The 27,193-nt window shown below is 42.0% G+C and overlaps 2 protein-coding genes across 10 annotated transcripts in view; one reads left to right on the forward strand and one right to left on the reverse strand.

Annotated features, from left to right (window-relative positions):
- The window catches only part of synrg (synergin, gamma), a 35,265-nt gene extending 18,605 nt beyond the window's left edge, over positions 1–16,660 (forward strand). For 6 of the 9 annotated variants that reach the window (XM_037457232.2, XM_037457357.2, XM_037457757.2 and 3 more), the window contains 9 exons: positions 1,408–1,959; positions 3,456–3,619; positions 3,717–3,770; positions 4,011–4,107; positions 4,433–4,581; positions 5,140–5,250; positions 5,362–5,400; positions 13,365–13,394; positions 15,390–16,660. In XM_037457232.2, coding sequence (XP_037313129.2) covers positions 1,408–1,959; positions 3,456–3,619; positions 3,717–3,770; positions 4,011–4,107; positions 4,433–4,581; positions 5,140–5,250; positions 5,362–5,400; positions 13,365–13,394; positions 15,390–15,521 — 1,328 coding nt within the window. In that variant the 3' untranslated portion in view covers positions 15,522–16,660. The remainder of the gene's footprint in view (positions 1–1,407; positions 1,960–3,455; positions 3,620–3,716; positions 3,771–4,010; positions 4,108–4,432; positions 4,582–5,139; positions 5,251–5,361; positions 5,401–13,364; positions 13,395–15,389) is intronic. The other 3 variants (XM_037457678.2, XM_037458031.2, XM_037457494.2) reach the window with 2 other exon arrangements.
- A 2,452-nt stretch (positions 16,661–19,112) lies between these two features.
- dusp14 (dual specificity phosphatase 14) lies at positions 19,113–26,104 on the reverse strand. Its single transcript, XM_037458169.2, has 2 exons — positions 25,781–26,104; positions 19,113–22,051 (listed from the first exon to the last, which is right to left on the reverse strand). The coding sequence occupies exon 2, from the start codon at positions 21,963–21,965 to the stop codon at positions 21,336–21,338; it is 630 nt and encodes a 209-aa protein (XP_037314066.2). The 5' UTR covers positions 21,966–22,051; positions 25,781–26,104; the 3' UTR covers positions 19,113–21,335.
- Positions 26,105–27,193: the final 1,089 nt, after the last annotated feature.

Below are 27,193 nucleotides of genomic sequence, written 5' to 3' on the forward strand. Positions count from 1 at the left end.
TTCTACCCTTTCCTCCTGACTCTGCATGCCCTTGTATTCTAAATGACTGAAATCTAATATTTGACAAGTGTTAGTTTGACAAACCTCTTGTAATGATAGACCTCTTTCACAGTACTTTCTGACCTCTCTTTCTCTCTACTCATGTTGTCGTAATAAATATTACTGTTGGTATTGCTCAAATGCGTACCGTCTTCTTTTTCCTCCTTCCATTTCTTCAGAAGCCGCAAGTGATCTAATAACACAAGGCTTACGGTACTAGGTCCTTGTCAATTTCACAAATTGCTTTTGGTATCTGAGAGCTTCTGTCCTGCAAAACAAGGTCAATATGTGCGGATGTGTTGGAAAATAACCGAGAGAGACGTGAATCCTCCGGTGTTGTGACAGATGTGTGTGAGGTGTGTCAGTGTTTTTGTTAAAGAGAACATAAACTGCTCTGCCAACACAACGGGGTGTAAGAAACATAGCAGATGTAATGGCAGAAGGGATCTTTTATTGATGTTGTCATTATCACATAAAAAAAATATATCCGTTAGTATAAAGAGATCAACTAATGATCAATGCAAGCAGGGCAGCAAGTGGCAGCCATTGTAGAGAGAACTGTCCACTACAAGTGTTAGTATTCATTGTGTTATAATAAATTGACAGCAGTCATTTTCTTCTCATAAACATGATCGACATCTGACATCAAAACATTTCGTTCCATATTTGTGAGGAGAAATCTGGATGAGAGGATGTGTCACTGTTACTACAGCAACAATTAGTCAGGCGCTATTGTTGAAACGGAGAAGTCAGCGTTGAATATGTTCAAGCCCCATTTTTTGTGATCGCCCGTGCATTTCAGAATGTGTTTTCCCAACATTTAAGTGTGAAATATCTCATTCTTAACACCGTTGACTATGCAGCTTAAGTACACCACAAAATATGCTAGTAAATTTAGTGGGTAGTTTAGGTTTTATCTACACATTTTTTACATATCTTTGAGATTTCTGCTTCCAGCCCAGAACAATAGTTTGTGGTGCTTACAGGATTGAAAAATGACATTTCATAGATTCAACACATTATTTTGAATAATGCAGGGACTGTCCACGGTGAGGTATCAAAGGTAATCAGGCATTTATTTTTTTAATGAAATGGTTGATGAAATGGTTGTTTTTCAGTGCAATTCTCCTGAGCACCACTAAAGGACTGTATTTGGGTGAAGTCAGAAATGTCAGACTTAATGAAACCCAAACTGTCTCAGGGCTTGACACCACCAGAGATAAGTGAGGAAATATATAACACCCGAACCATCCATGAGTAAAATATCCAACAGAAATCTCAGTCCCTCATCTGGGTTCATTGATCTTCCTCCTATCGTGACAGCGTCTATTCCCAGGAACCACCGGTGTATCTGTGTTGTCATTACAGACGGAGACGACGGGAAATTTGACCCCTTCGGGACGTCGGCTCTCAGCACCTTGTCCAGCTACGACTGGTCAGAGCGCGAGGAATGTCTGCCCGGTGAGGTCAGGAAGCCACAGGGCTTCGAGGGGGCTTCCCTTCCATCATTAGTGCCAGGACAGAGGAAGGAGCCGACCTTTGGCAGCACAGAAAATCTCCCGGGCAGCTCCGTAGCAAAGGTCGCGACCTCTGTTCCCACGGAGGACGGCTCGTCCACGGATGACAAGTTTGAGGCCTTTGTTGATTTTGGCCCCGGGGAGCAGAGCGGTGTCGATGACGAGGACGACTTTGGGGACTTTGCGAGCACTGTTTCTGAAAGGTCTGACTCGCTGGCCGCCGCTGCCGACGGCGGCTCTGAGGGAAACCAGAGCGAGGCCTCTGATGAGTTTGGGGCCTTTCAGGGGGACAAGCCTAAGTTTGGCAAGTCTGACTTCCTCAAAGCCAGTGCTCAGACCAACGTCAAGTCCAGCGAAGAGATGATCAAGAACGAACTGGCGACCTTTGACTTGTCAGTTCAAGGTGAGTCACAATCATCATGTTGAACTCATGTTTGAACGATAGTAGAAAATGGCGCCTTTCACAATTTACAGGAACCATCGAAGATATCTTTAAATATGTTTGACCTGATATGTATATATGATATTTAACAGAAAAGAACTAATCAATTCGATCTTGTGTTAAAAAATCTTTAGGTTTGCGACTAACAACGTCAGGATTTGTTGAGTTATAATATAGTGGCTTTGATAAAAAGAAATAGACGTTTTCACAGTCCAGTTTCCTCCAGCCCTCCAACCAAAGGCAGTCACATGTTTTGTACATTTCTACACAGGCCTGGTTGCCTCATTGTTTAAACATGCTCACGTCTGACAGATTTAAACTGATTTAAACTCGTTCCTAACTGCCTGTCATCCTCATGAGCTTTCATGGGCATTTGGAATCCAAATTGGTCCTATCCTTTAATTTCAAAGATGGATGCTGAGTATTTGGTATACACAAATTTGTGACTGGCCAAGAAGAGGGAGACACCAGCAAAGTTAAATCTACTACTACTTTCCTTTTGAGTAAAAAAACAAACAAAATAAAAGTGGAAAAGTGAGGTAATATGTACTCATTTTCGGAAGTAAAACTAATATTTTATATAGATTATATATATTTTAATGCAATTAGTTCAAAAGAAAGAAGGTACAACCCATTTGGGGAGGGGGAGCCTTCCTGGGGGGCTTGGCAGAGAAAGTATCGGAACTACTGCTGTAGGCTATTTTTAAACCCCGTGGCCCTAAAATGGCGCAACAACACTGTTGAAAAGCCTCTTGCTGCCCACCCTCACACGCTCAGATCTGCAATGAAGCTGTCAGGCGTTAGATGGCAGTGTTGGGGTGACGGGTGAGAGAGATTAGCAGAGGCCAACAAATCCATGAGCACACATTAACCCTATCCACAGAGAAGCTGCTCATTTTTTAACCGCCGTTTGCGGTCATCATGTTCCAGGAATAATTTGTCAGCTATTCCCGCACTGTCATAAAGGCCCATTTGCTCCATAGATTTATCTCCCTGTGCTGGATTTAATTTGTGTGAGAAAGAGAGCCTCTCTTTCCTCTCTGCGCCCAGTGCAACAGTAATCTGATCTGAGGGGGGAGCTTCTGGGTTGTGGGGACGATGACGCTTGTCTCTGTGGGTGGTGTAGAATTTGGAGGCGGGGGGGGATAGATTACCTGTGTCTGGATACACAAACTCACTTACTGCCAGCCCCACTGGAATAGTCCATGTTTGTTGTGGTGCCCTGCCAGGATCTGCCTGGGAGTCCCGATGAATAATTCATGCCTGCATATTTGTGCCTCTTTTTTGCGTAATTATCAGTGTCACAAATTAAGCATTTATTGATGCTGTCCTTTTCCACAAAGTACTAGATGCAAAATAATGGATGTCTAACGATGGTAAACCAACATGCATCAAAATGAGTCATCACCATAGGTGCCTGTGAAACAAAACAAGTTTGTGTTCTCGCTTTGTCTCAGGCTCCCACAAACGCAGCCACAGTTTGGGCGACAAGGAGATTGGGCGTTCTCCCCCGTCTCCGGCCCCAGACCAGCCCTTCAGGGACCGATCTAACACCCTCAGCGAGAAGCCCGCGCTGCCCGTCATCAGGGACAAGTACAAGGACCTGACCGGGGAGGTAGAGGTGAGGAACCACCAGATTTCCGGCCTGTGAACGGCTCCAGAATAAAGACGTGGTCCTGTGTGTTCATGGGAGATCATTTTGTGCTCTGTTGCTGCAGGAGAGCGAGCGGTACGCATACGAGTGGCAGAGGTGTCTAGAAACTGCTTTGGAGGTTTGTATTGGTTTGTTTCACCTTGTCCCAGGGTGATTTTTTATTATGAGAGTGGAGGGAAATTAAAACAGAGCAACAGGCCCAGAAATACAGGAACTGGAAGAAGGTTCCTTATTAACACAGTATAACAACGCACAGTAAATATTTAAGCACTTTTTCATTTTTAATCAAGACAAGGTTGTGATGAAAATGTATATATGCATAGTGTTATAATGATGGCTTCTCTCATCCCACATTAAGGTCATTACCAAAGCCAACAACATCCTGAACAGCATCAGCAGCTCCTCCGTCTGCACCGAGGTCATCCAGTCCGCTCAGGGCATGGAGTACCTGCTGGGTGAGGAGTCACAGGACACGCACACACACACAGAGTCACACACCACTATGAGCAAGCCAATCTGAGCTATGCAGTGTGAGGCTGTTGAAGAACCTTGTGTGTGGCCTTGTACCCCTCTGAAGGACAGAGAGGACAGGATTAAAGCGACCTCTGGTGTGATAGCTTATCTCCGCCAGCCTTGACGAGGTCCCGCTCCCTCGTTGTGCTCCTCTCCTTTTTAATGAGCTGCTGGGACCGAAGACGCTGTGCCTCCCTGGAAGTGGATCAAAAAGAGCAACAAAACATGTTTTCGTGATGTGTGCGCTTGTGTATTTCCCTCCGACAGGTGTGGTGGAAGTGTATCGCGTCACCAGGCGCGTGGAGCTGGGCATCAAGGCGACGGCCGTGTGCTCCGAGAAGCTGCAGCAGCTGCTCAAGGACATCAGCCGCGTGTGGAACAACCTCATGGGCTTCATGTCGCTGGCCAAGCTCGCTGTAAGTTCCAACCTATCAAAGATTCACAGTTGCGCAGTGAAGCACCAGACATTTGTTTAAACCTAAGTGCAGGTACACAAATACACAGCGACAGCAATAACCGAATGGAACGGAGGCATAAGCAATATTTTAGTTCCATTTGCAAGAAAAAAAGAATCATAATTCAATGATTTGTTTGCAGTGTCGCTTTAGCCTTTTAGCCGGTCTGTTTATTTCTTTAAACCCCAGCTGTCTGCTGAGGAGGACTGTCTCATTCAATATTGTTTTTCACATTGAGGAACTTAAAGCGTAGTATCTCAAGGAGGAAGCGAGAAAAACAGAATGCATGTTTAATTAAATCAGACGAGGAGCTTTTTTCTTAAAAGATAGAAGACGTTTGTCGGTTTTGTTTGTACTTCTCCTTAGTCTTCAGGGAAAGGTGATTATGCTCAGAGATGTTTGTTGGGAGCAGACGTATTCGCAATGCTTTTATCAGAAGAAATAGAAATGACTAAATTTTTCCCTGCGGCAGGAAGTAAAATTAGTTTGTGTGGTTTTTTTGTGTGTCTGTGTTTGTAGCCTGATGAGAGCTCCCTTGATTTCTCCTCCTGTATTTTGAGGCACGGTATTAAGAACGCCAAGGAGTTGGCTTGTGGTGTGTGTCTACTCAACGTCGTCGCACGCAGCAAGGTTGGTGCCCCGCCCGCCCACACACACACACACACACAGGATAACTGCTCAAATATTGTTGTGCTCATCTACACCGGATAACAACTGACATTTGTTTGAAACGTTTTGCAGAATAAAGAAGAAAGCACTATTGGACGTCTGTTTAAACGAGTATGAGACATTTAACTGTAAACTAAATCTCATTCCACTCTTCCCCTCTGGGGGGCTGTTGGGGGCCTATTCTGTTGCCAATGAGTCTGGGGGCCAGAGTGACAAGACTCACACTAGATACCAGCCAAAATCAATCCTTTAAACATCAACCAATTGCCTGTCAAGCCTGTTTCTCACATTGCACGTGTGCAGTTTAACAAACCGGCGATGAGAGCCATTTCTGGCAGATCAGTTGTAGCGAGCTAGCTATGTTAGCAATGCTAGCTAAGCTACATGTTCTCCAACTCGCTGAAACTAATTAGTTGGAATGCTTCAAGCATTCCAAGTATTGTTCTTCTTTTCTTTATTCCGCCTTTTTAGTTGGAATGCTTCAAGCATTCCAAGTATTGTTCTTCTTTTCTTTATTCCGCCATATTATTATTCTATTTCTTCCGCCGCACCTTTCAACTCCTTCACGCTTTCAGCTATTAAGACCATTCAAATATTAAAATGTTCAGCTCATTCAGGGGAGGGGTGCTATGACTTTTCAGCTTTTTAGCTCTTATAATTGAATTAATATAAATTAATATCTTCAACCTTTTTAACATGGTTTCCTAATGGATTAAATTTTCAAATCCTTTCAAAACTTCTTCAACTTTCAACTTTTTCAGCTTTTCCAATCTTTCAGCTAGAGACACCATTTAAACTTTAAAATGTTGACACAAGTCTTAACAATTTTATTAAAAAAACAGCTTGTTGATATCTATTATACTTTTTTCATAACCACTAATTATGTTTCAGTAGTTTTGGGGTTTCTTTCGAATTTAGAGTGGAGTTTTCCGGATGGTCCCGCGATTTAGAGTGAGCGCCTTGTCAGGATTCAGTAAAAAAAAAAGAGGCACTTTTATCTTTACGGCCACAATATTCACTTTTCAGCCTTCATTTAAAAAGAAAACATTAGCCGTGCTTGTGCTGGTTGGACTCGTATAAGTTTGAAATCTCAGAGTCATTTACTTTTTGCGTGAGGAGCCCGATTGTGAGACAAAGTCTGCCCCGAGCCCCATAAGCTTCCATACAAATCTGGCGACATTTAAAAAAAATAAACACAGCCGGTACACTTTTTGTAAACGGCTGTTTGAGCAGTTTTAAAACACACAGAGACATAAAAACTACACTCATGCGTTTGATAGGGTCTTGGGTCTCTCAAAATGTCATTATTTTTTGGCTACCCCATATAGTTTTGCTCCAGGAAGCATTTGTTTGAGGTGTGGATTTTGTCTAAATCTCTTCACTCTCTTCGCCGTGAGCTAATTAGCGACCAGCTGTTGATCTATGGCCATAAAGACGTAGCTCAGGGACGTGCAGGTTTAACCGTGGTTAGATAACGGTACGTATGGACGTGCAGGTTTAACCGTGGTTAGATAACTGTACGTATGGACGTGCAGGTTTAACCGTGGTTAGATAACGGTACGTATGGACGTGCGTGTCGTGAGTTGGGACGGAGACCCGGGATGAGCAGACAGTAAGTAATGTGGAGGCTGGACCGTAAGATATTTGAGACATGTGAGAGCCATAAGTACTAGATTGCTAGCTAGCTATACTGCTAACAAGGCTACTCCCCGCTGGAGACATAAACCGTGGGTGTGACGTTGTTCCTTCGGTGTTGTCATTAAGCTGCAGGCACGTGAGTTTATTTTCTTACGCGAGTGATACTATTAATAACCTTTTCGCGGACCGCAAGAAGGTCCGTAGGTTAATAAGCACGTCAAAAGTTACGGGGAGTGGCGTGACGTTGTTCCTTCGGGGATTGAGCTGCAGATACGTGAGTTTGTTTTCTTACGCGAATGACAGGAGATCGTTTGGTCTTTATTTTACACAACAGAGCGTCAACTTAATATACTATTAATAACCTTCATCGGACCGCAAGAAGGTCCGTCAGTTAATAAGCACGTCAAAAGTTACGGTGGACCAGCCGGGGTTAGGGGGGAGGAGGGGGTTCGCTGGTGGGCGAAACTGCGCACTGAGGAGTGAACAATTGTAATCGAGATGGGGGCTGTAGTATTTGTGTGTGTCCACTAACATTTAATTGTCCAAGTGAAACACGTAGTACTTGTATTAGTCATTGGCGCTGTATGCGTCCATGTTTATTTCACAAAACCGCGCATCTTTATGACGTCATCAAGACATGACGGTTAACTTATCCGGAAGTATCCAGGGGCGTTTCTGATGGGACCGCCACGAAGCTTTCAGTAATTTCTACACTATTTGCAAACTTTTGAGGCACTCACCAACCATGCAAAATGTTTTTATATTTTATTTTGACTTGTTGCCAGGATCTTCTCCTGTCTTGTTTATTCTGTGCACATGGGCAGGTGCCACTGTGTATGGTAGGTTGTGTCATCAGTGTATTAATGAGTGAGAGATGTCATCTAGTATTGAAGCTCTTTGAGTTGTCAGAAGACTAGCAAAGCGGTGTACAAGTTCATTAAGTTTGAATGAAAAAGATTCAGCAATGTTTAGAAGTAATTTAAGCTTTTATTAGTTCTGTATTTTGTCAAATTCATAGAAGCTTCCCCCATTTCTGTTTTTTCCAATTCTTTCAAGTTCGTTTCAGCTTTTCTCATTTCTGTATTTTTAGCAATTTTTAAATGTATTTCAGCCTTTTTTATTTCAGCAATGTTTAGAATAATTTCAGCTTTTATTATTTCTGTGATATCAAATTCATAGAAGCTTCTCCCATTTCTGTTTTTTTGATATTCTTTCAAGTTCATTTCAGCTTTTCTCATTCATGTATTTCAGCTTTTTCTATTCTTTCAGCAATGTTTAAAATAATTTCAGCTTGTTGCATTTTAAGCAACTTTTTGAAATTAATTCCAGCTTTTATTATTTCTGTGATTTCAAATTCATAGAAGCTTCTCCCATTTCAGTTTTTTTGCAATTGTTTCAAGTTCATTTCAGCTTTACTCATTTCTGTATTTTCAGCCATTTTAAAATGTATTTCAGCTTTTTCTATTCTTTCAGCAATATTTAGAATAATTTCAGCTTGTTTCATTTCTGTACTTTAAGCAACTTTTTGAAATTAACTTCAGCTTTTTGCATTCCAACGCATTTTCAGCAGGAAATGCATTTTCTAGTTTTTATTCTATTTCTTCCGCCGCACCTTTCAACTCCTTCACACTTTCAGCTATTAAGACCATTCAAATATTAAAATGTTCAGCTCCTTCAGGGGAGGGGTGCTATGACTTTTCAGCTTTTTAGCTCTTATAATTGAATTAATATAAATTAAAAACATCAAACTTTTTAACATGGTTTCCAATGGATTAAATTTTCAAATCCTCTCAAAACTTGTTCAACTTTCAACTTTTTCAGCTTTTCCAATCTTTCAGCTAGAGACACCATTTAAACTTTAAAATGTTGCCACAAGTCTTAACAATTTCATTAAAAAAACAGCTTGTTATCTATTTTAGTTTTTTCATAATCACTAATTATGTTTCATTAGTTTTGGGGTTTCTTTCGAATTTAGAGTGGAGTTTTCCAGATTGTCCCGGGATTTAGAGTGAGCGCCGTGTCAGGATTCAGTAAAAAAAAAAGAGGCACTTTTATCTTTACGGCCACAATATTCACTTTTCAGCCTTCATTTAAAAAGAAAACATTAGCTGTGCTTGTGCTGGTTGGACTCGTATAAGTTTGGAATCTCAGAGTTATTTACTTTTTGCGTGAGGAGCCCGATTGTGAGACAAAGTCTGCCCCGAGCCCCATAAGCTTCCATACAAATCTGCCGACATTTTTAAAAAAAACACACAGACGGTACACTGTTTGTAAACGGCTGTTTGAGCAGTTTTAAAACACATAGAGACATAAAAACTACACTCATGCGTTCGGTAGAGTCTTGGGTCCCTCAAAATGCCATTATTTTTTGGCTACCACAAATAGTTTTGCTCCAGGAAGCATTTGTTTGAGGTGTGGATTTTGTCTAAATCTCTTCACTCTCTTCACTTTGAGCTCATTAGCGACCAGCTGGTGATCGATGGACATAAAGACGTAGCTCAGGAGTCATCCACTGCGCAGGGACGTGTAGGTTTAACCGTGTTTAGCTAACCGTACATGGACGTGTAGGTTTAACCGTGTTTAGCTAACCGTACATGGACGTGTAGGTTTAACCGTGTTTAGCTAACCGTACGTATGGACGTGCGTGTCGTGAGTTGGGACGGAGACCCGGGACGAGCAGACCGTAAGTAATGTGGAGGCTGGACCGTAAGATATTTCAAACATGTGAGAGCGATAAGTGATAGAGTGCTAGCTAGCTAAACTGCTAACGAGGCTACTCCCCGCTGGAAACTTAAAGCGGGGGTGTGACGTTGTTCATTCGGTGTTGTCATTAAGCTGCAGGCACGTGAGTTTATTTTCTTACGCGAGTGATACTATTAATAACCTTTTCGCGGACCGCAAGAAGGTCCGTTAGCACGTCAAAAGTTACGGGGGAGGGGCGTGACGTTGTTCTTTCGGTGATTGAGCTGCAGACACGTGAGTTTGTTTTCTTACGCGAATGACAGGAGATCGTTTGGTCTTTATTTTACGCAACAAAGCGTCAACTTAATATACTATTAATAACCTTCATCGGACCGCAAGAAGGTCCGTCGGTTAAAAAGCACGTCAAAAGTTACGGTGGACCAGCCGGGGTTAGGGGGGAGGAGGGGGTCCGCTGGTGGGCGAAACTGCGCACTGAGGAGTGAACAATTGTAATCGAGATGGGGGCTGTAGTATTTGTGTGTGTCCACTAACATTTAATTGTCCAAGTGAAACACGTAGTACTTGTATTAGTCATTGGCGCTGTATGCGTCCATCTTTATTTCACAAAACCGCGCATCTCTATGACGTCATCAAAACATGACGGTTAACTTATCCGGAAGTATCCAGGGGCGTTTTTGATGGGACCGACCGCCACGAAGCTCTCAGTAATTTCTACACTATTTGCAAACTTTTGAGGCACTCACCAACCATGCAAAATGGTTTATTTTGACTTGTTGCCAGGATCTTCTCCTGTCTTGTTTATTCTGTGCACATGGGCAGGTGCCAATGTGTATGGTAGGTTGTGTCATCAGTGTATTAATGGGTGAGAGATGTCATCTAGTATTAAAGGGCTTTGAGTAGTCAGAAGACTAGCAAAGCGGTGTACAAGTCCATTTACCAAGTTCATTATTAAGTTTGAATGAAAAAGATTCAGCAATGTTTAGAAGTAATTTAAGCATTTATTAGTTCTGTATTTTGTCAAATTCATAGAAGCTTCCCCCATTTCTGTTTTTTCCAATTCTTTCAAGTTCATTTCAGCTTTTCTCATTTCTGTATTTTCAGCAATTTTTAAATGTATTTCAGCCTTTTCTATTTCAGCAATGTTTAGAATAATTTCAGTGTGTTGCATTTTAAGCAACTTTTTGAAATTAATTTCAGCTTTTATTATTTCTGTGATTTCAAATTCATAGAAGCTTCTCCCATTTCAGTTTTTTTGCAATTGTTTCAAGTTCATTTCAGCTTTTCTCATTTCTGTATTTTCAGCCATTTTTAAATGTATTTCAGCCTTTTCTATTCTTTCAGCAATGTTTAGAATAATTTCAGCTTGTTTCATTTCTGTACTTTAAGCAACTTTTTGAAATTAAATTCAGCTTTTTGCATTCCAACGCATTTTCAGCAGGAAATGCATTTTCTAGTTGTGAAATGTCTTTACTTCATTCTTTACACTTTTGCTCTTCTTTTTTTTAAACTAAGCACACACCCCTTATTACTCCCCCTCATGTCTCCTACCAGAGACCCATGTGCACTGTGAAGAAATCCAAGGCTTGACAGGCCGGACATGTCTCCTTCCAGTTGCTGAGCTGTGATTGGACAATCACCGCTCTCGTACTGAAGGACGACTGAGAAAATTTCTGGATAACAATGTGCTCTTTGAATAGTTGAGAGAGGAGAGTTGTCACTTTGGCACCTCAGGGCGGGTCCTTGGACTCTGGTGTTGGTTCTTCAACGTCACTTTTTCTTGGAAGGGTTTCATTTGGCACCTCTTACGCAGGGTCACTGCTCATCTCGCCACCCGCGGCTAACGGCTATTGGTGTTTCCGATAAGTGGTCAGTCATCAACAGTGAATGGGTGCGCTGTGTGCAAAATGTGTGTGTGTGTTTGTGTATGCGTCTACCTCCTCGCCTTCGGTGGCTCTGTTTTTCATTGACGTGGCCCGTTGATGGGGTACTCGGACCCTGCGGTTTGGGGGGCAGGATGGCAGGGCAGATTGTGTCGAGCGTTCCCTCTGCTGCTCGGCCACAAACAGATGGATGGCTGTGACTACGATTATGGCTGACTGAGAGGCATCTAGGAGCAGATGTGGCTTACACGTTAGTCATGACCACGGAGTAGTACTGACTATTAGACCTACACACACACACACACACACACACACACACACACACACACACACACACACACACACACTCTCTCTCTCACTCATATCTCACTCGAATGTGCATAGAAGCATGCTGAAATGAATGCAGTTTTATTTTGTCTCGGTGCCACTAGCACGAGATTAATAACCCATCGTTTAATTGCATTTTTGTTTTTGGCAGAGCCACACTGTTCAGAATGAATAAAAGCCACGTGAAGAATAGCATCCCCTCAGAGTATAATGAAGGGAATGAACTGCTTTGGCTACAGCAGACGGCCCTGATTGTTGCTTTGTCCTTTAGTGAAGACGGTACTGATTTGTTTTTCAACCAAGGTACTGAATTGTAATCCTTCAAAGGTGTTGTTGTCTTTGTTGAAACAAATTGATCTAAAAAAAGTACATTTTATTTTCAATTCATTAAGGGCTTTCAGCTGGCTTCTTAAGTAGGGATCGGCAACCGCCAGCAGCTTCATTTCATCTCAGTTTTTTCATTTTTGATCAAGTGACATGATGCTCTCATCTCCTATGGTGCATCTCTTAAATAATAATAATAATAAATGTTCATTTGAGCAATTACAGGGAGAAGCACTGGAAAGGACTAATTTACCATATCTTCCTATTTATGTGTTAATGCCAGTTTCTGAAGTTTGGATCAATAATTATGTGTAGCGCAGTTGGGGATCAGAGCATTGTCCGCATTTTCTGCAAATGTGCCAATCCTCCAAATTTGAATTGGTAAATCTGTGTTTTGGTGGCCCGTCTCTTTCAAAGCTCGTTGTATTGTGCCTCGGGTTAGCATGGTTCCTACGCAGCTAAACACATTCCTCAGGTAATACTGAGCCTCCGAGGAGCTGTGTGCGTGTAGAAGTTATTCAGTCTCAAATTGGTTCTGACGCAGACTGTAGGGGGGGAAGAAATAGCCTCAGCAGAACGTTTGTGTCTGACCTCCACCTTCTGTATGTGACACTGCTGTATCCAGTAAGGAATCAGCCAATTAAACCCAGATGGAATGGCTTGCTAGTTGATGATTTACACTACCAAAAAAAACTATTTCTCAACTGTCATTTGAAGAAATGCACAATGTATTACGGCAACAAGATGCTGTGAAAGTGGAATTCATGTCAGGAAATATGGAAACAGCAACCATTAGATATGCTGAGGTTCAGAATGACAAGGATTTAACAGAAATGTATCAGTCAAATTGATTTATATTTAAGTAGCTCAGTTTTTTTATAGCAGCAGTTGGTTGCTATTTAATGGCCATATTTTAAACCAAACAGAAATCAGTGCATACATCAATGTCGTAGGCAGCTTTACAAGTGAAGTGCCAGCCCAGTAATGGTGTATTTTTAAGATGGACTAACACTGAGGCATCAATACTATCAATCAATCAAGGCCAGATCTCTTGAATCTGGAGACTGAAGGGAGCCCTGAGGCATAATAACATGTATTCTGTCACGGTTTCACTCCCAAATGTACTGGGAAAGGGGGATTTCTTCTGTTTAAACCGCTGATCTGAATATCTGCCCCCTTTGCTGACCGCTCTTGTGCTTACAGGCATTTATTGACACTGACAGGAGGTTACGGGTAATTATTCCTCTTTCTCTCTTTTGTTTTTTTTAATTCAACATACTATTGTGTATAAGTGTAGAAAGCCAGATTGTAGATTCAGGGCTGTTTTTGATATCCTCCTTCCTGGTAGTGGCTCAGTATGAATTGTTACTCTTTACATGCACCTACAAAGGTCAGCCGCATTAGAAGAGTTGTAGTTTTGTCTGACCAGCTCCAGCTTGAAAGCATAGATAGTACCATTTATGTTCAGCCTGAGTTACAAGTGGCTTTTCGTCTAAAGCAGGGGTCTTCAACTAAAATGTGAAGAGGTCCAGTTAGAGAAAATTTCTAGAACCAAAGGTCCGGAACATCATAATGTGACTACTTAGTGTGATTAAATAGAGGAGTATCAAATCAACATTTGCATGTAATCAATACACAACTAAAAAATCAAATGAATTCAGTATAATTCTAAAACTATAAAGAGAACTAAACATATATGTGTGACAGCAAATATAAATAATGTTCTCTCAATTAACTAAATAACAGTAGGGCTGCATTTAAAAAATGTAAAATGTGAAAATTTCTACTTGAATCAGCCATCAGTCGCTGCCAAACAGTCTAAGGAGGAGGAGTCTGAGTCCATAGAAATGCATGTTTAACATGTAAAGTCTATGCAGGGGACGGAGAAGGAGTCACTTTAGTGAGACTTTATTTAGTATTTTCTCCCTCTGAGCTTTGGCAGCGTGCAGGTACGCGCTAACAAGTAGGCCAGTGTAAACGAACATTCATTGTGCGAATGGGTCACTTCGTCCTGCTGGGCGTTGCATGTCATGTGTGCGCTGCGGGCTGCTTTCAGGCAGACAGGCGCCGTGGCGAGGCATTTGTATGCAGTTGTTGCTTTTCTGCCTGCGTCTCATCTCTCTGTGTAGGAAGCTACACATGGCTCACTCAGACATCTCTTGCCTCTCATGATTGCGCACACAGCACTCAAATAGGGATCAGAGAAGCTGCGACGTATTTAGATCAGTTTAAACGATGAAACTCAGAAACCCTTAAGCTTTCAGTAGCAAACGCGAATCAACAGGTTTGGCTGGAAAACTTCTCTCCTGCCGTGGGTAGCGTCAACATTTAAGTGTGTGGCTAAATGAATGAATACATTTCATACATTGCTCGTACAAAGCAGGAACCACACCCTTAATGAAACAGCGGCCCGCGGTTTAAACCTTCTGAAACGTCCTAAGCATTTTTTAAATATAAGTTGACTGTGTGGTATTTTTTCAGAAATGCATAAGGATTCTTTTCTTGATGCCATGTGGTCTACATTTTATTTGTTTCACCACAAGAAAATCGTTTTAATTTTAATGACACAGCACACCGTGATCTAATTTAAGTCTTGCGTTCAACTCCTCCTAAGCATTCGGAGGATTGAGTGTAAAGCACTCTGGGGGAAACTTGAGGTTCAGCGTCTCACTCGAGGACACTTGGGTGTGAACATTAGCAGCCGGGGAACAAACCACCCATTTGGGGATTAAATGTCGATATGCTCCATAATCTGAGCCACAGTTGCCCCAAAATAACAGCGACTGTCTTAATGTCTCAGTGAGACCCTAAGGTGTCACAGCATGTCGTATTTTCCTGTTTTGAATTTGAATGACATCATTCTTCAGAAAAAATGAAGACTCCGTTTTTTCACTATTTATATTTGCTGGATTTTATTTTCTTCTATTTCTTATTTTTGCATACGGTTGTATGGATACACAAAGAGAGAGTTAAATCTTTTCTAGCTGGGATTACATGTTCAGAAAACCTATAGAAATTAAACTAGACTAAAAGGTACAGCTGGGGCCACACATGAAGTCACGCTCCCAGTATTCTTGCTGCATGAAGGCATAATACATTGTCTCCCTTCTTGTTCCTATCGTCCCTGTCTATCCCTCTTTCTCCTGTGTCTGTGCAGATGAGATCATTTTCCTCTTTGATCCAGGTGCGTAATATATAATAAAATAATGTACCCTTCCACTTTGACAGGCCTTCAACTCTGAGACAGACAACTTCAAACTGCTGTACGGAGGCCATCAGTACCACGCCAGCTGCGCCAATTTCTGGATTAACTGTGTGGAGCCCAAACCCCCTGGCCTCATAATACCTGACCTGCTCTGAGCTCTGGGCTGCGGCTGCCATGGCAACAGGGCACAGGCTAATCATCATCAGATAGGTAGAGGAACGGCGCGCGCGGCTCAGGCTGCCACCTTGGACTGAGAAGAGGACGTTCAAAGACACTGGAATCCTTTTTTTTTTTTTCCCGTCTTCATTGCGATTGTTACCCCTTTGTTCTTCACCACAAATGACCTGAACACAGGTCAGCGGCATCGGTCACATTAGTAATGAGCAATGTGTTTATTATATAGTTTTGACTGATTTTCACTGTTGAAAAAAAGTCAATGAATCCATATTCACGTGATAGTAACATATTTAAATTATTAGTTGTGCAATATAAATCTGGGGTTTTTTATGTGACTTGTTGCTTCTGTTTGAGAGGATTCTTTTGTCACGACTTCCTTTCTTCCCCATTGACCCAAAGCTGTTGAATCAAACCTATTATTGTTCTTGAATTACATTTGTTAGTCAGGTCTGTTTAATGGAACTTTGGTTTTAATAGGAAAACTTTAACATTCAAACTGAGGCGGTTTTCTGGAGTTGTGTTGAATTGGTGGCGTTGAATGTCTGCACGGTTGAGGAGATTTCAGCATTTCCAAGGGTATTTAAAATGTGTATTTTATAGGGGAAAAGAGTCTGGATTTGAGGTGTTGAAGGGAATCATGTTAATGGTTTTGTTTCCGTGTCTCGTCGTGTGCAACTAGAGCTGAAGGTAAAGAATGATGATGAACTGGAATTGCAGCAGCACTTTTGTATATTACAGTGTCATGCTGTAGCATTGTAATTATAACTAACCGTAATGTGATGTAAATAAATCTGCATACAGTTTAAAGTGTTATACGTTATTGAGCTTTTTCAGAGTTTCTAAAGGCTGTTTTTAAACCATACTCATAAATGTACATTGAGTTTATTTTCAATCAATTCAATTTGAACTGTTTGCCAACAGCGGAGATTCAATCAGCTGCATCAAAGACTGCAAAAAGTGTTTTTCTTTGGGTATAACACTATATGTCTAAAACTTAAAAACGCAAGAGCAAAAGTCTAAAAGGAATACCCCAGTTCATTCCAGACCTGAAAGTATCAATTGTCTCATCTAAATTCATTCATAAAGAAAATAAACTTCTCACACTTCAGAATCAGCATCACTGTTGAAAATTTCATTTTTCAAATAATTTCTCCTAAATGTTTGTATGTGTTAGTGCTTATAGCCTTAAAATAAGTCCTTTAAGGCTTTTTCATCTTTCGCATGATTTCCTTCCTCTGCCAAATGCACCAACGTTGCCCCCCATCATTTGTAATTTACCGCCTCTCCGGCTGGAGAGGCCTCATCTCCCATCAATTCACAACAAAATGGAATCATTTCTACTTCGACGAGCCTGCCGGGCCATTGCCGGCGGTTGAGCTCAGCCAATGAAACGAGACGTCATGGTGCTCAGTGAAACTCGTCTCATTAGGGTTCTCACATGTGTGTTCAGGTGTGCTCTCCAACATCCATTTAACTCTCGCTGTTACCTAATTCATTTCCTGCAGATAATTAATTCCTCTCTGTGAACACTGGGACTACAGACAATTACAACACCCCCAAATCAATTGCTGAATAAACCTTGTAAATCGAAATACAGACCGCCTGCCGTCTTCAGGCCTATTGTCCGCCGTGCTGAAACGGTCACTGCTGGGGAGGGAAGCGTGTTTCATCACCGTGGTCCATCACATTCATGTTTAAAAACATAATTGGCCTTTACTCTTGGGAATAAAGTTGCTTCCTTCATTGCTTTCCCCAGTAATGTTTTCCATTGTTAAGGTTCTGATTTACTGTGATAGAAAGAGCCTAACATTTGTAATGTCTTCTATTCATGATGACTATGTACTTCTAGATTTTAGGGGCTTATGGTGATATTTGAGTTTGAATCAATATTGGCTCCCCCAACAAAAGACTTGACTTGTTGATTGACAATTATAAACAGCATCATTCCTTCATGACCAAAATCAGTAATAAAATGTCAAATAATCACTATGTTTGAGCCTCACATAAAGATCTTCCCTACTTTATGGATTTATAAATTAGTTACGTGACAAAACAGAGCAATAAGAGAAAGTGTGGGATATATTTTTTCATGGGATTTTCTGACAAGAAAAGTAGACTTTAATTATAGCTATGTCTTTTGTAAAATCCTGTTCCACAGTTTTCACTCTCCATGGCTCACAGTCTGTTGCCTCAGAGCTCTCTATCAGTTCATCCAGGCGAGGCTGTGAGCGTGATGGACGGATGAGTCATTGTTACACCGCAGAGACCACACGCTGATTCAGCCGCTCACCGAGAAACAATGACTTGTTTCGCTGCGGACCAAATCGTGTAAGGCAACATATCCCACTGCGCCACACCACTTAAGATGTTCTTCAGTCCCTGTGAGGAGCGTTATTCTTTCTAAGCTCTGTTCAGTTATGAACTCTTTCTATCCTCCTTCCATTCTAGGATTTTATGGCGTGGACGTGAAAAACCACCATCATTTAAAAACTGAACTCACATTTATTTAAGTTTAAAAGTATTGTTGGCGGCCAAATAATCCACATTTTTTTATGTGGCTACTTTTTGCAACTAATAAATACATACTTTGAATTACACCCAGCAGCATATGCGGCTAAATCAGGTTGTCAAATCAGAAAAGAAAAGAGAGTAGCAATGAAACAGCAGGGAAAGCAGCCTGGTTAATAACTGGCATTGTGCATATGGTCTTGTTAAAATGGAAATGCAGTGTTTACACCTATTGATATGGGAGTAGCGCTGTGACTCATGGTGATTAGGATCATTATTAAAGTACAATTTGAAGCTTAGAGAAGCCGTGATTCTGAAATACATTGCACTACAGCAGATGATCATATTTTGTTTGAGTAGTTGAAAAAAAAAAACCCTGCTCAGTCAGACATGCAAAATAGGAGTGGTGCTGAAATATGAACTGACAAGTTCCCTAATTCCATGTAAAATGTATCAATACAATTGTTGAGCTGTATCTTTTTTACATGTTGTCTTTCTTAACACTGTTTCACATCCCTCCCTACTTCACAGGAGATGGAAATACTACAAACATTCAATATATATAAGATCATTTACCCAATATTTGGCAGCATGTGCGTCTCTCAAATGTGAGGATTAAAAAGAGAAAAGGAGAAAAGGATTTCTTTCTGCCGTGAGGAAATGCAGTGCAGTGTAATTTGAGCGCATCCTCTGTCGTGGTTGCCGGTCATCAGATGTCCCTCCGGGTGATGGTGTTTATTGTGGTGACCACTCCAGAGGTGCCTCAGAAAGTGGGGGCACAAGACAAATGGAGCTCATCAGTAATCTGCCTGCTGCTCTGTAGTCACAGCAAAATGAAGTGAAGGATGGAACGGTTGTTTCGCGTCTGAAAATGTCTCCGGAGGAAAAGCGCGCCGGCATGAATAAGATCAAGAGGCGTCGGCAGAAGAAACGCGGAATTCTGATCAAGCAACAACATCTCAGAAACGTTGTCTTCACAAGAAAAATGTTGGCTGTTATTCCTGTAAATGCTCAATATATTCCGCAATATATTCTGTTAAATTAAATCACATATGAACAAAAACAGTGACATGACATCTTTTTTTTCATAACACCACTTTAATATGACTGTCTCGGGGAATCAAAGGATTAGAAGTCAGATTACAGAAAATCTCCTTCCTATTAACAATTATTGACACCTGATCTTTAATTATTATTGTAATATCACATTTAATGTATTATGGCATTGTTGTCGCACTGCTCCTGCAGCATAGGAAATATCGTTGAAGTAATGGGATACATATGGTGCTGGAACAATGAGGTGAGATTGGTAAATATACAGATTATTGTTAACAACTTTGACCATGACGTATCTCTGGAATGTGCTCTTTTTTATTTTAATGTGTAATACATTTCAGACACCTCACACTCCCAAACACTTCACGTCACTTCATCAGATGCATGTAAATGGGCTGTGAACCACACTGGGGGCCTGATAGAAGAACCCATGTACGACTCTGAAGTGCCAAATTGTGGGAAGCAGATGAGATCAAATTGAAGTTTTTCTGATGGCGCAACGTGAGTCCGTGCTTGGAAATAAGAGGATTGAAAATACGTTGGACGCAAATTCAGGTCCTACTGCTAAAACGTCAATAGGCTGATGGTTTGAGTTTGATTGGCATGTCCTGATGCCTTAGTCAATCAACAAAGTGCAATGTGGGAAGGTTTTGAACAGTAGTGGTGCTTTATTCCACGGGCAGCCTGGAGAGCACCTGAGCTGACAGCATCTCTTTATTTCTGCTGTATCCTACTAAAATCGCAGCTCCCGTTACACGGTTAAAGCTCGGCTTTGTCACAAAAGGGGGAAAGAATATCTCTGAGCTCAGAGTTTTTCCAGTCTCTGGAGGACATCCTACGCTACAAGATTCCCAGGGACCCACGTATCGTGTACCTGGGACTGGTACCTGGCAACATAATTCATCAGAAGCACATCTACCTCTTTGGAATCCTGATACTCGCATGTAAAAAAGCCGTCACAAGGAGCTGGTTGAAATGGGAGGCTGGTCATTGTAGAGGAAATATACTCAATGGAAAAGTTGACTTCTTCTCTAAGGATCAAAGCAGGGACCACCAACAACGTTGGGAAAATGTCTGCATACAAGGCGAAATGATGAATAATGTCATCAAGAGTGGATCCAAAAATTCTAAAGAGCAATTGACGCCCCCCTATCCATTTAATTATATCGCCTTTTTTTGGTCATTAACGATGTTTTATCACATTTTTTGTTCAGTGAATCTGAAAAGAAATCACAAAAGAAATTAAAAAATTATGAATACCTTTAGAAGAAAAAAAATACAACTAAAAAAGGAAAATAAAACGTTTCAACAAGCCAATTATTCAAGCCACTGTGATAATATTGGTGTGCCTTGGGCTTGGTGTGCATTGTGATATTCTGCAGTGAAGTTAAACATTTCAACCAGAAGTAGGATGTTCAGCCTGTGTGACAACGCTCTTTTAGGCGGATTTACAAAGAAAAAGACAAATCATTTGCAATCATTGGACAACAGGCAAAAAATGAGGTGAAGACAAGCGTCTATCGTAGAGCTACAGATTCCATTGTGGCGCGAGATATCTTTATGTAAATACAGCATCAAATAGCACTTCGATAACATAGTGTGATCACATGATGAAACAGTCAACCCTGTGTTACCCAGGAGCTTTCCAAAGATCTTGACTTTTTCCTTACTTCCATCTTTTCAACTCAAAGAAAGAAGATACAACACCATCGTGAACCCTCGACTTGAAATGTGCCGTTTGTTCCTCACTATCAGTACATTTGTCTGCGTTTTTTTCTTCCGTACACTTATATTATACCACGAATTGAGAGCTGCTGCTGCCCTTCACACTAAAGATTACTGCATAACTGGCACAATACCACCACAGGACATCATCACGTCAGGAAAGGGGGCTTCAGTGACACCGCTGTCCGAGTCTCCAGAACAGCCGAAGCCTTCACCGGATGCTCTTCCTTCAGTGGGAGTGTAATATAGACACCAAAACAAGATCAGAGAGTGGAAGTTGCTGCCGTTCGTCTCAATCAAAATCATCGATGTCCCGACTGATCCTTTGGCTCGAAGGATCCTGGGGGTTGAAGCTGCTTTGCTGGAGCACAAAGACCACATAGAGCGAACTGGTTGGACAAACGGCACCAAAAACCAGTGTTTGGTCCCCGTTTGTCCAAACGCACCAGAATTCATCACACACACCGATGTACACCCACATGCTTCTCACTTAAGTGTGGCTCTTAAAGGCCCCAGGACGGAGCCAGACTCCTGCGGTCCCTCTCATAAACATCAGGTATGACCCCGTAGGGAGTCTGCACCATCTTGACAGAGTTTCGACCAAACAGCTTCCTCTCGTACTCGATGAGCTGGCGCCAGAAGCCCCCGTTGGGCCTGATGACGGGGCGGCGGGCTTTGACCCAGGCGTGGGCCTCGGCCAGGGACACGCGGTGGTACTTCATGAGGTACGCCAGGCACAGCGAGGCCGAGCGGCTCACCCCCGCCGCACAGTGCACCAGCACCGCGCCGCGCTTTCGCCCCACGCTGTGGATCTTATCGGCCACGCTGTCGAAGTACAGGGAGAGTGGGGAGTGTGGCATGTCTGCCAGAGGGACCTTCACATACTCCATGTGAGGCCAGTTGAAGTTGGGGAGCTCGATGGTCGCGTTGACCACGCAGGTGATGCCTTTGGAAAGCAGCAGGCTGCGGTTGGATGCCACGTTGCCTCTGCTGAGGAAGAGGTTGGGGGTGATCTGCGCAATCCCCCCCAGCAGGCTGCTGTTCTCGGGAAGTAGCCTCGGCACCATAGTGGGCACCATGGCGCTGCGGTGGTGGTGGTGGTGTTGGAAGAAGCCATGGCTGCGGGAACCCATCGAGGAATCAGGTGGGTTTCAAATGATTTTTTAAGGTAAATCTTCAGGAGCTCAGAGTCATAGTCGTGCAGCCTTCCAAACAGCTCCTGTAACACACAAACAGATTCCCTCCTGAGTCTAAATTCAATATTTTTCTACTTTACTGTAGGCCGAGCACTCAAACATACGATGACCTCACAATGACTGCTTAATTCCTTTTTTGGGATTGCGTTGTGCTGACACAGTTGTTTCTAGTGATTGACTTTCTGCAGTCTGTAAACTGCAAAAACAGATGACCAATTAAAGCAAAATGCTGTGGCATATTGATCGAGAGAGATCTCTGCTGTACGATTCTTTGCATTCCGGTTGAATGGCCTCCTTGCAACACACAGACATGCCTCCCTCTGCCATGTGAGCACATGTGACACCCTGCAGGTGTGCATTCACCTCATCTCATGTCCATCCATCCACAGACCCTCACATGCATATGATATCTCTCGTCTCTGTCATCTTGTCATCTGTCATCTTGTTGTGTTCTGTTAAAACACTTCCTTCATGCATCACATTTACGACTGCAATGCAACTGTAACTGCTTTTTTTCTGCAAAAAAAAGAGGTATTTTTTTCACGAGCTGATGAAGCAAAAGATCTTATATGAACCGTAACAACATTTCTGCCTGCACTGCATATGATAGAAACACCCTCCTCTGTGAATACTTCTGCCATCAGCAGAGGACTCACAGCTCCGGGCGCTACTTCACACGCTGTTGCACTTGCCGTGCGTCATCCACACCTTGTGCACCGGTCTGGCTGCCGGGGTATTTTTCTCAAATGTTCTGCTCCAGTCTGGTTAACAAGACACACGGGTCAACTGCTTTAAACTGGAACTCAACCTGCAGAGAAAACAACAACCACCTGATCACCTGTGAATAGAATGCCAACACGGATGGGGATACTTGTGATTCATAAATCCTAGCTAAAAACACGAGTGCATTTAAATATATCTGCATTAAAATGACATTGTGCTCGTTGCTGTGTTCTCCAACAATACATTTCTGCTACCTAACCCTTTACATCAGTTGGTCCCAAGCATCTGGTTAATTGTGTATTATTTAGCCGGATAGAAGTCAAACAAAAAATATTTGAAAAATAATTTTGGATCTTTCAAATCTAATTAATTTAAAATTTCATGTGCATCTATAAATAACATCTTCAGATAAAGTTTGTTTAAAATGCTCACAAGTCAATTGTTTAAACAGAGCACAAGTCAGACAAGTTGGGGACCGAATGCTTTTAATGTACCATTTCAAAAAAAACAATTTGAAAAAGTAATTGAGAATTATTTAAATGTTAACCCTCATTCCCAGAAGGTTTTAAGCTTCAGAGTTTCATCGTCACCTTCTTCTACTCCCTCTCAAGCTCTGCTGCCTCAGCGTGTTCTGCTTCTCTTTCCAAAACAGAACCGGAGAAAAAAAAAATCAAAAGGCTCAAACAACACCCTCCTCCCCACTGATTCTGGCACAGTTTCTCCCTATTGCCAATTACTTTGCCTCTGTTCACCGTTGCCAACGGTGATGACACAACAAACCAGTGGGAACAAAGTGTGACCATCGAACCACATCAGGAGGTCGTCAGAGAGGCACAATATAATATATGCTGCAAAAGCCTTTTAATTGGCAACTCCCTTGATCATTAATCAAGTAAAATACAGAAAATTTGTTTTATCCAAAATTAAAATCATGTGTAAATCTGTAAAATCACTTTCAGGTTAGTTGATTATATGTTAATAAATATAACAAATATCTTGAGAAACAAAATTCAATAAGCTACGGCTAAAATTTAAAAAGAAAAATACACAAAATGCATTGCTTGTATGATGTTAGACATTCTTTCATGAACAGGGTTTATCTTAATCTAATCAATCCGTATTTGATTTAAACTCCAATGATGTCCTGCAAGCACCTTTTGATTCAGAGGGTTGATGCCGTAATTTATAGAGATGGATAAGATGCACAGCATCAGCTGACATGGGTTCGACCGAGAGACGAAGAACACAAGGGAACAAAATAATCTCCGGCCCTCCCCAATGTGCTGATGAACGCCGAGGCTGTGCTGACATTTGCTCCATCCGCATGGTTATTAATACGATGGGCCAGGCCTGCTGGAGCTGCAGGGTGGAATATGGGAGAATTATGCAAAGAGAACAATTTACTGTGATCTTGTAGATAGTGGGGATGCTGCGGCCGGATGTCAATCAAATCCACTGAGTGGGGTCAGTGGCACTCAGAGGACGGCAGAGGGAGGGACATGGTTTCCCAAATCAAACCACCATGTCTTCTTGTTTGTTGATCTTACAACAGCAACCCGGCCATCAATAATTTAAAGGTGAACATGGTGGCTTCACCCCTAACAAAATTGTATCGCACATCTCCGTGTCTAACGCTGTAACTGTGTGTGAGGAGGCGAGGATTCCTTGAGGGGCCGGTCCCTCCTCCGCTATTAAAAATTGGAGACCTGACCCGCCTGCAGGAAAACTAGAGAAGCAAAACCTGACGGCACCTTCACCCTCCCAAAGCCCAAAGTACAGCAGCAGCTCTCGATCCAATGCAGTCCATCCCTCCTGTCAGGGTGACCTTTAAAAAGGGACCGTGAAGCCAACACGAGAAAATAACAAGCAATGACACGGTAGCAAAAGTTGACTGCAAAGGGACAAAAGTCCTCTTGAGGAAAGGGTTGGACTTTGGGATGTTTCTGAGAAACGGCAGCGATTGGGTGCAGCTCACCGAAACCACAATGTTACACCTCGGACACCAACACAAGAGCCGATGTCACGTTGTGAGGGATGCAAGCATAGTAGAAACACACAAAACGCTGATGACAGATACATTACCGAACCAAGCATTGTATGGAGTAAAAGCACATTGTTTTTGAAAGGGACAATTGCATCCATCATTGCGTCAGATGGATAAAACCGATCAATCCAGTGGCGGTTAAACAATGACTGTTTAGATTGAATAGAGCTATTACCAATGATTGGCTACAAGCAATAACACATTAAAAGAGTGCTTAAACCATTAGGTTTGCTTTTTAAATAATTCTGCCACCGCTTGGAAACCAATTAAATCTTTTCCCAAAAACGGTATAGTGCTAGGTAAATATCAATGGAACCACAATGATGAAATCCTAAACTCTAGCTTTCTTAAATGTATAATTTGCTCCTTTGGCTTTGACATCTTGGATTTCAAATGGAATAGTGGAGTTTTACTTTGAATTGGATAAAAGAAGCATTTTAAAGATGACATCTTGAGCCCTGAGGATTTCAAACGACTCTCTAATAGACAACTAAACAATTAACTGAGGTTATAACAAGCAGATTATTCTACAGCTAAAATAGTTTTCATTTATGAGGGAGAGCGTAAAGTTGACATCAAGACATCTTCCTCTGGGAAATAAAGGCTATTCTTGACTTAGACACATTCAAATATTAACTCGGACAACGGGTGTAATTATTAATGAATCCAGATGTGAAAAGGACTGCTCCTGCGCGTGCGGGATGCTCGTCCCCGTGTGCTGGCGTTAAAGAATGCAGGTGACGCTAATCGATTGTTTGAAGTGTAACAATACAAATCGTAGAGTCTTTAGAAGCGTTGTAGGGAATATGACAAAACTGAGCAACATGTGACACACACAGGAGTGTGCCGCTCGTTTCCTCAATTTCACCCATCAGAAAACTGAACTTGAAGAAGAAAAAAACCCTCTAATATTAACAACGTGTTGAACATGTGTGAACGGTCTCTTGCTTGCGTCATATGGTCCTGGATGTGAAACCCAACTTACCAAGAGGACTCTCCGTTGGGCAGAGATGGAGGTTATTGGAGCGTCTTCCCTGACTGCAGCGATCCGCCGAGCTGATCTCACACCCCGGGCATCCGCCTTCAGTCAGTCCGCTCCAACAGACGTCCGGCAGCAGGGAGAGAGAACAAGTAGAAGCAGAGCAGCCGCGACGCACAACAACATGGTGTGAAAGTCATTAGAAATAAGAGCCATCAGGACATCCGCCTGCCTTCACGCTGACAGCAGCAGCAGCGGCGGCGGCGGCGGCGGCGTGCAGCGGGCAGCTTGTGTATGAGGAGTGATCCGTGCCACGCTGGGGAGGAAGAGGAGGGCGGGACATGCGTTTATGAAGATACATATCTGCATACGGAATTCGAGGCGGTGCCCCGTTCACGTAGAAATGACTTGAGGTTCCACATCAAGCTCGGTTTATAATCTACTCATCGTAAACAAATATTGTTTTTATTTCACTACATTTATCTGACCACTTCAGCTGCCCCATTTGCTCACTTCATTAAATTAGATGATGTTTTATATTTGTACTTCAAAAGAAAATGAAGTAATTAAAATCTGCTCCCACTCCATCAGCTTTAACATTTAATGCTGTTTACATTGGAAATAATCGGGAATCATGTTATTTAATCAATATTAAAACTTCTGAAATTGTGACCAAGAACTACAATACTTCCATTTACACTACGTGCATTTAGCTTAATTCATTTAGTGAAACCTTGAATGCATGAGAATGCAGGAAATCTAGACTGTCACTCTGGACCGACACAATGGAAAAAAGAGCAATCGTCACACCTGTGCCTAAACCAACCCAGTCTCCAAAAAAAGCGTGAAATGGCTACGTTGGTCCACCGTGATAAACGTAGTCATGTTACGTTTTCCCCCAAAATAACGTTACTATGTTACGTTTCTTTTGGCCCATTCATTTACATTGCTTTGCAAATAGGTCACGTGACTATCAAGTTTCCCGGTAGCGAAAAGAAAAACATGGCGGACGGTCAGCATAATCTCCGTGAAAAACACAATATTTTAAGAAAGCATCAGCATTTGTATGCATTTCGATGGCATTTCTAGCGAGAAGTATGCGTTATTCTTTCATAATCTTCTATCAGAGACTGTAGAAGACCTTCCGTTTATTCGTTTCTGCGAAGATTTGAGTGTCCCTTTGGGAAAGCGTGGCTACGCAACGCCTTTAACGGCGCATTATTAAAAAAACACTTCCAGTGGGGGCGTTACCGTAAAGAAGCGTTCAGCCTTAAAGCCACTAATCGCCAAACAAAACAAACTCAAAGCACTCGAATCACATTATGACTTTTTAAACATAAATTCCGTTATTTTTATGAGTTTTCAATGAAAGAATGCATCATTTCCGGGGGTAGGCATGCCCGGGACATCCCGAATTAT

Source organism: Pungitius pungitius, chromosome 3, assembly GCF_949316345.1.
Source record: "Pungitius pungitius chromosome 3, fPunPun2.1, whole genome shotgun sequence".
In the NCBI taxonomy this organism is placed as follows: Eukaryota; Metazoa; Chordata; class Actinopteri; order Perciformes; family Gasterosteidae; genus Pungitius; species Pungitius pungitius.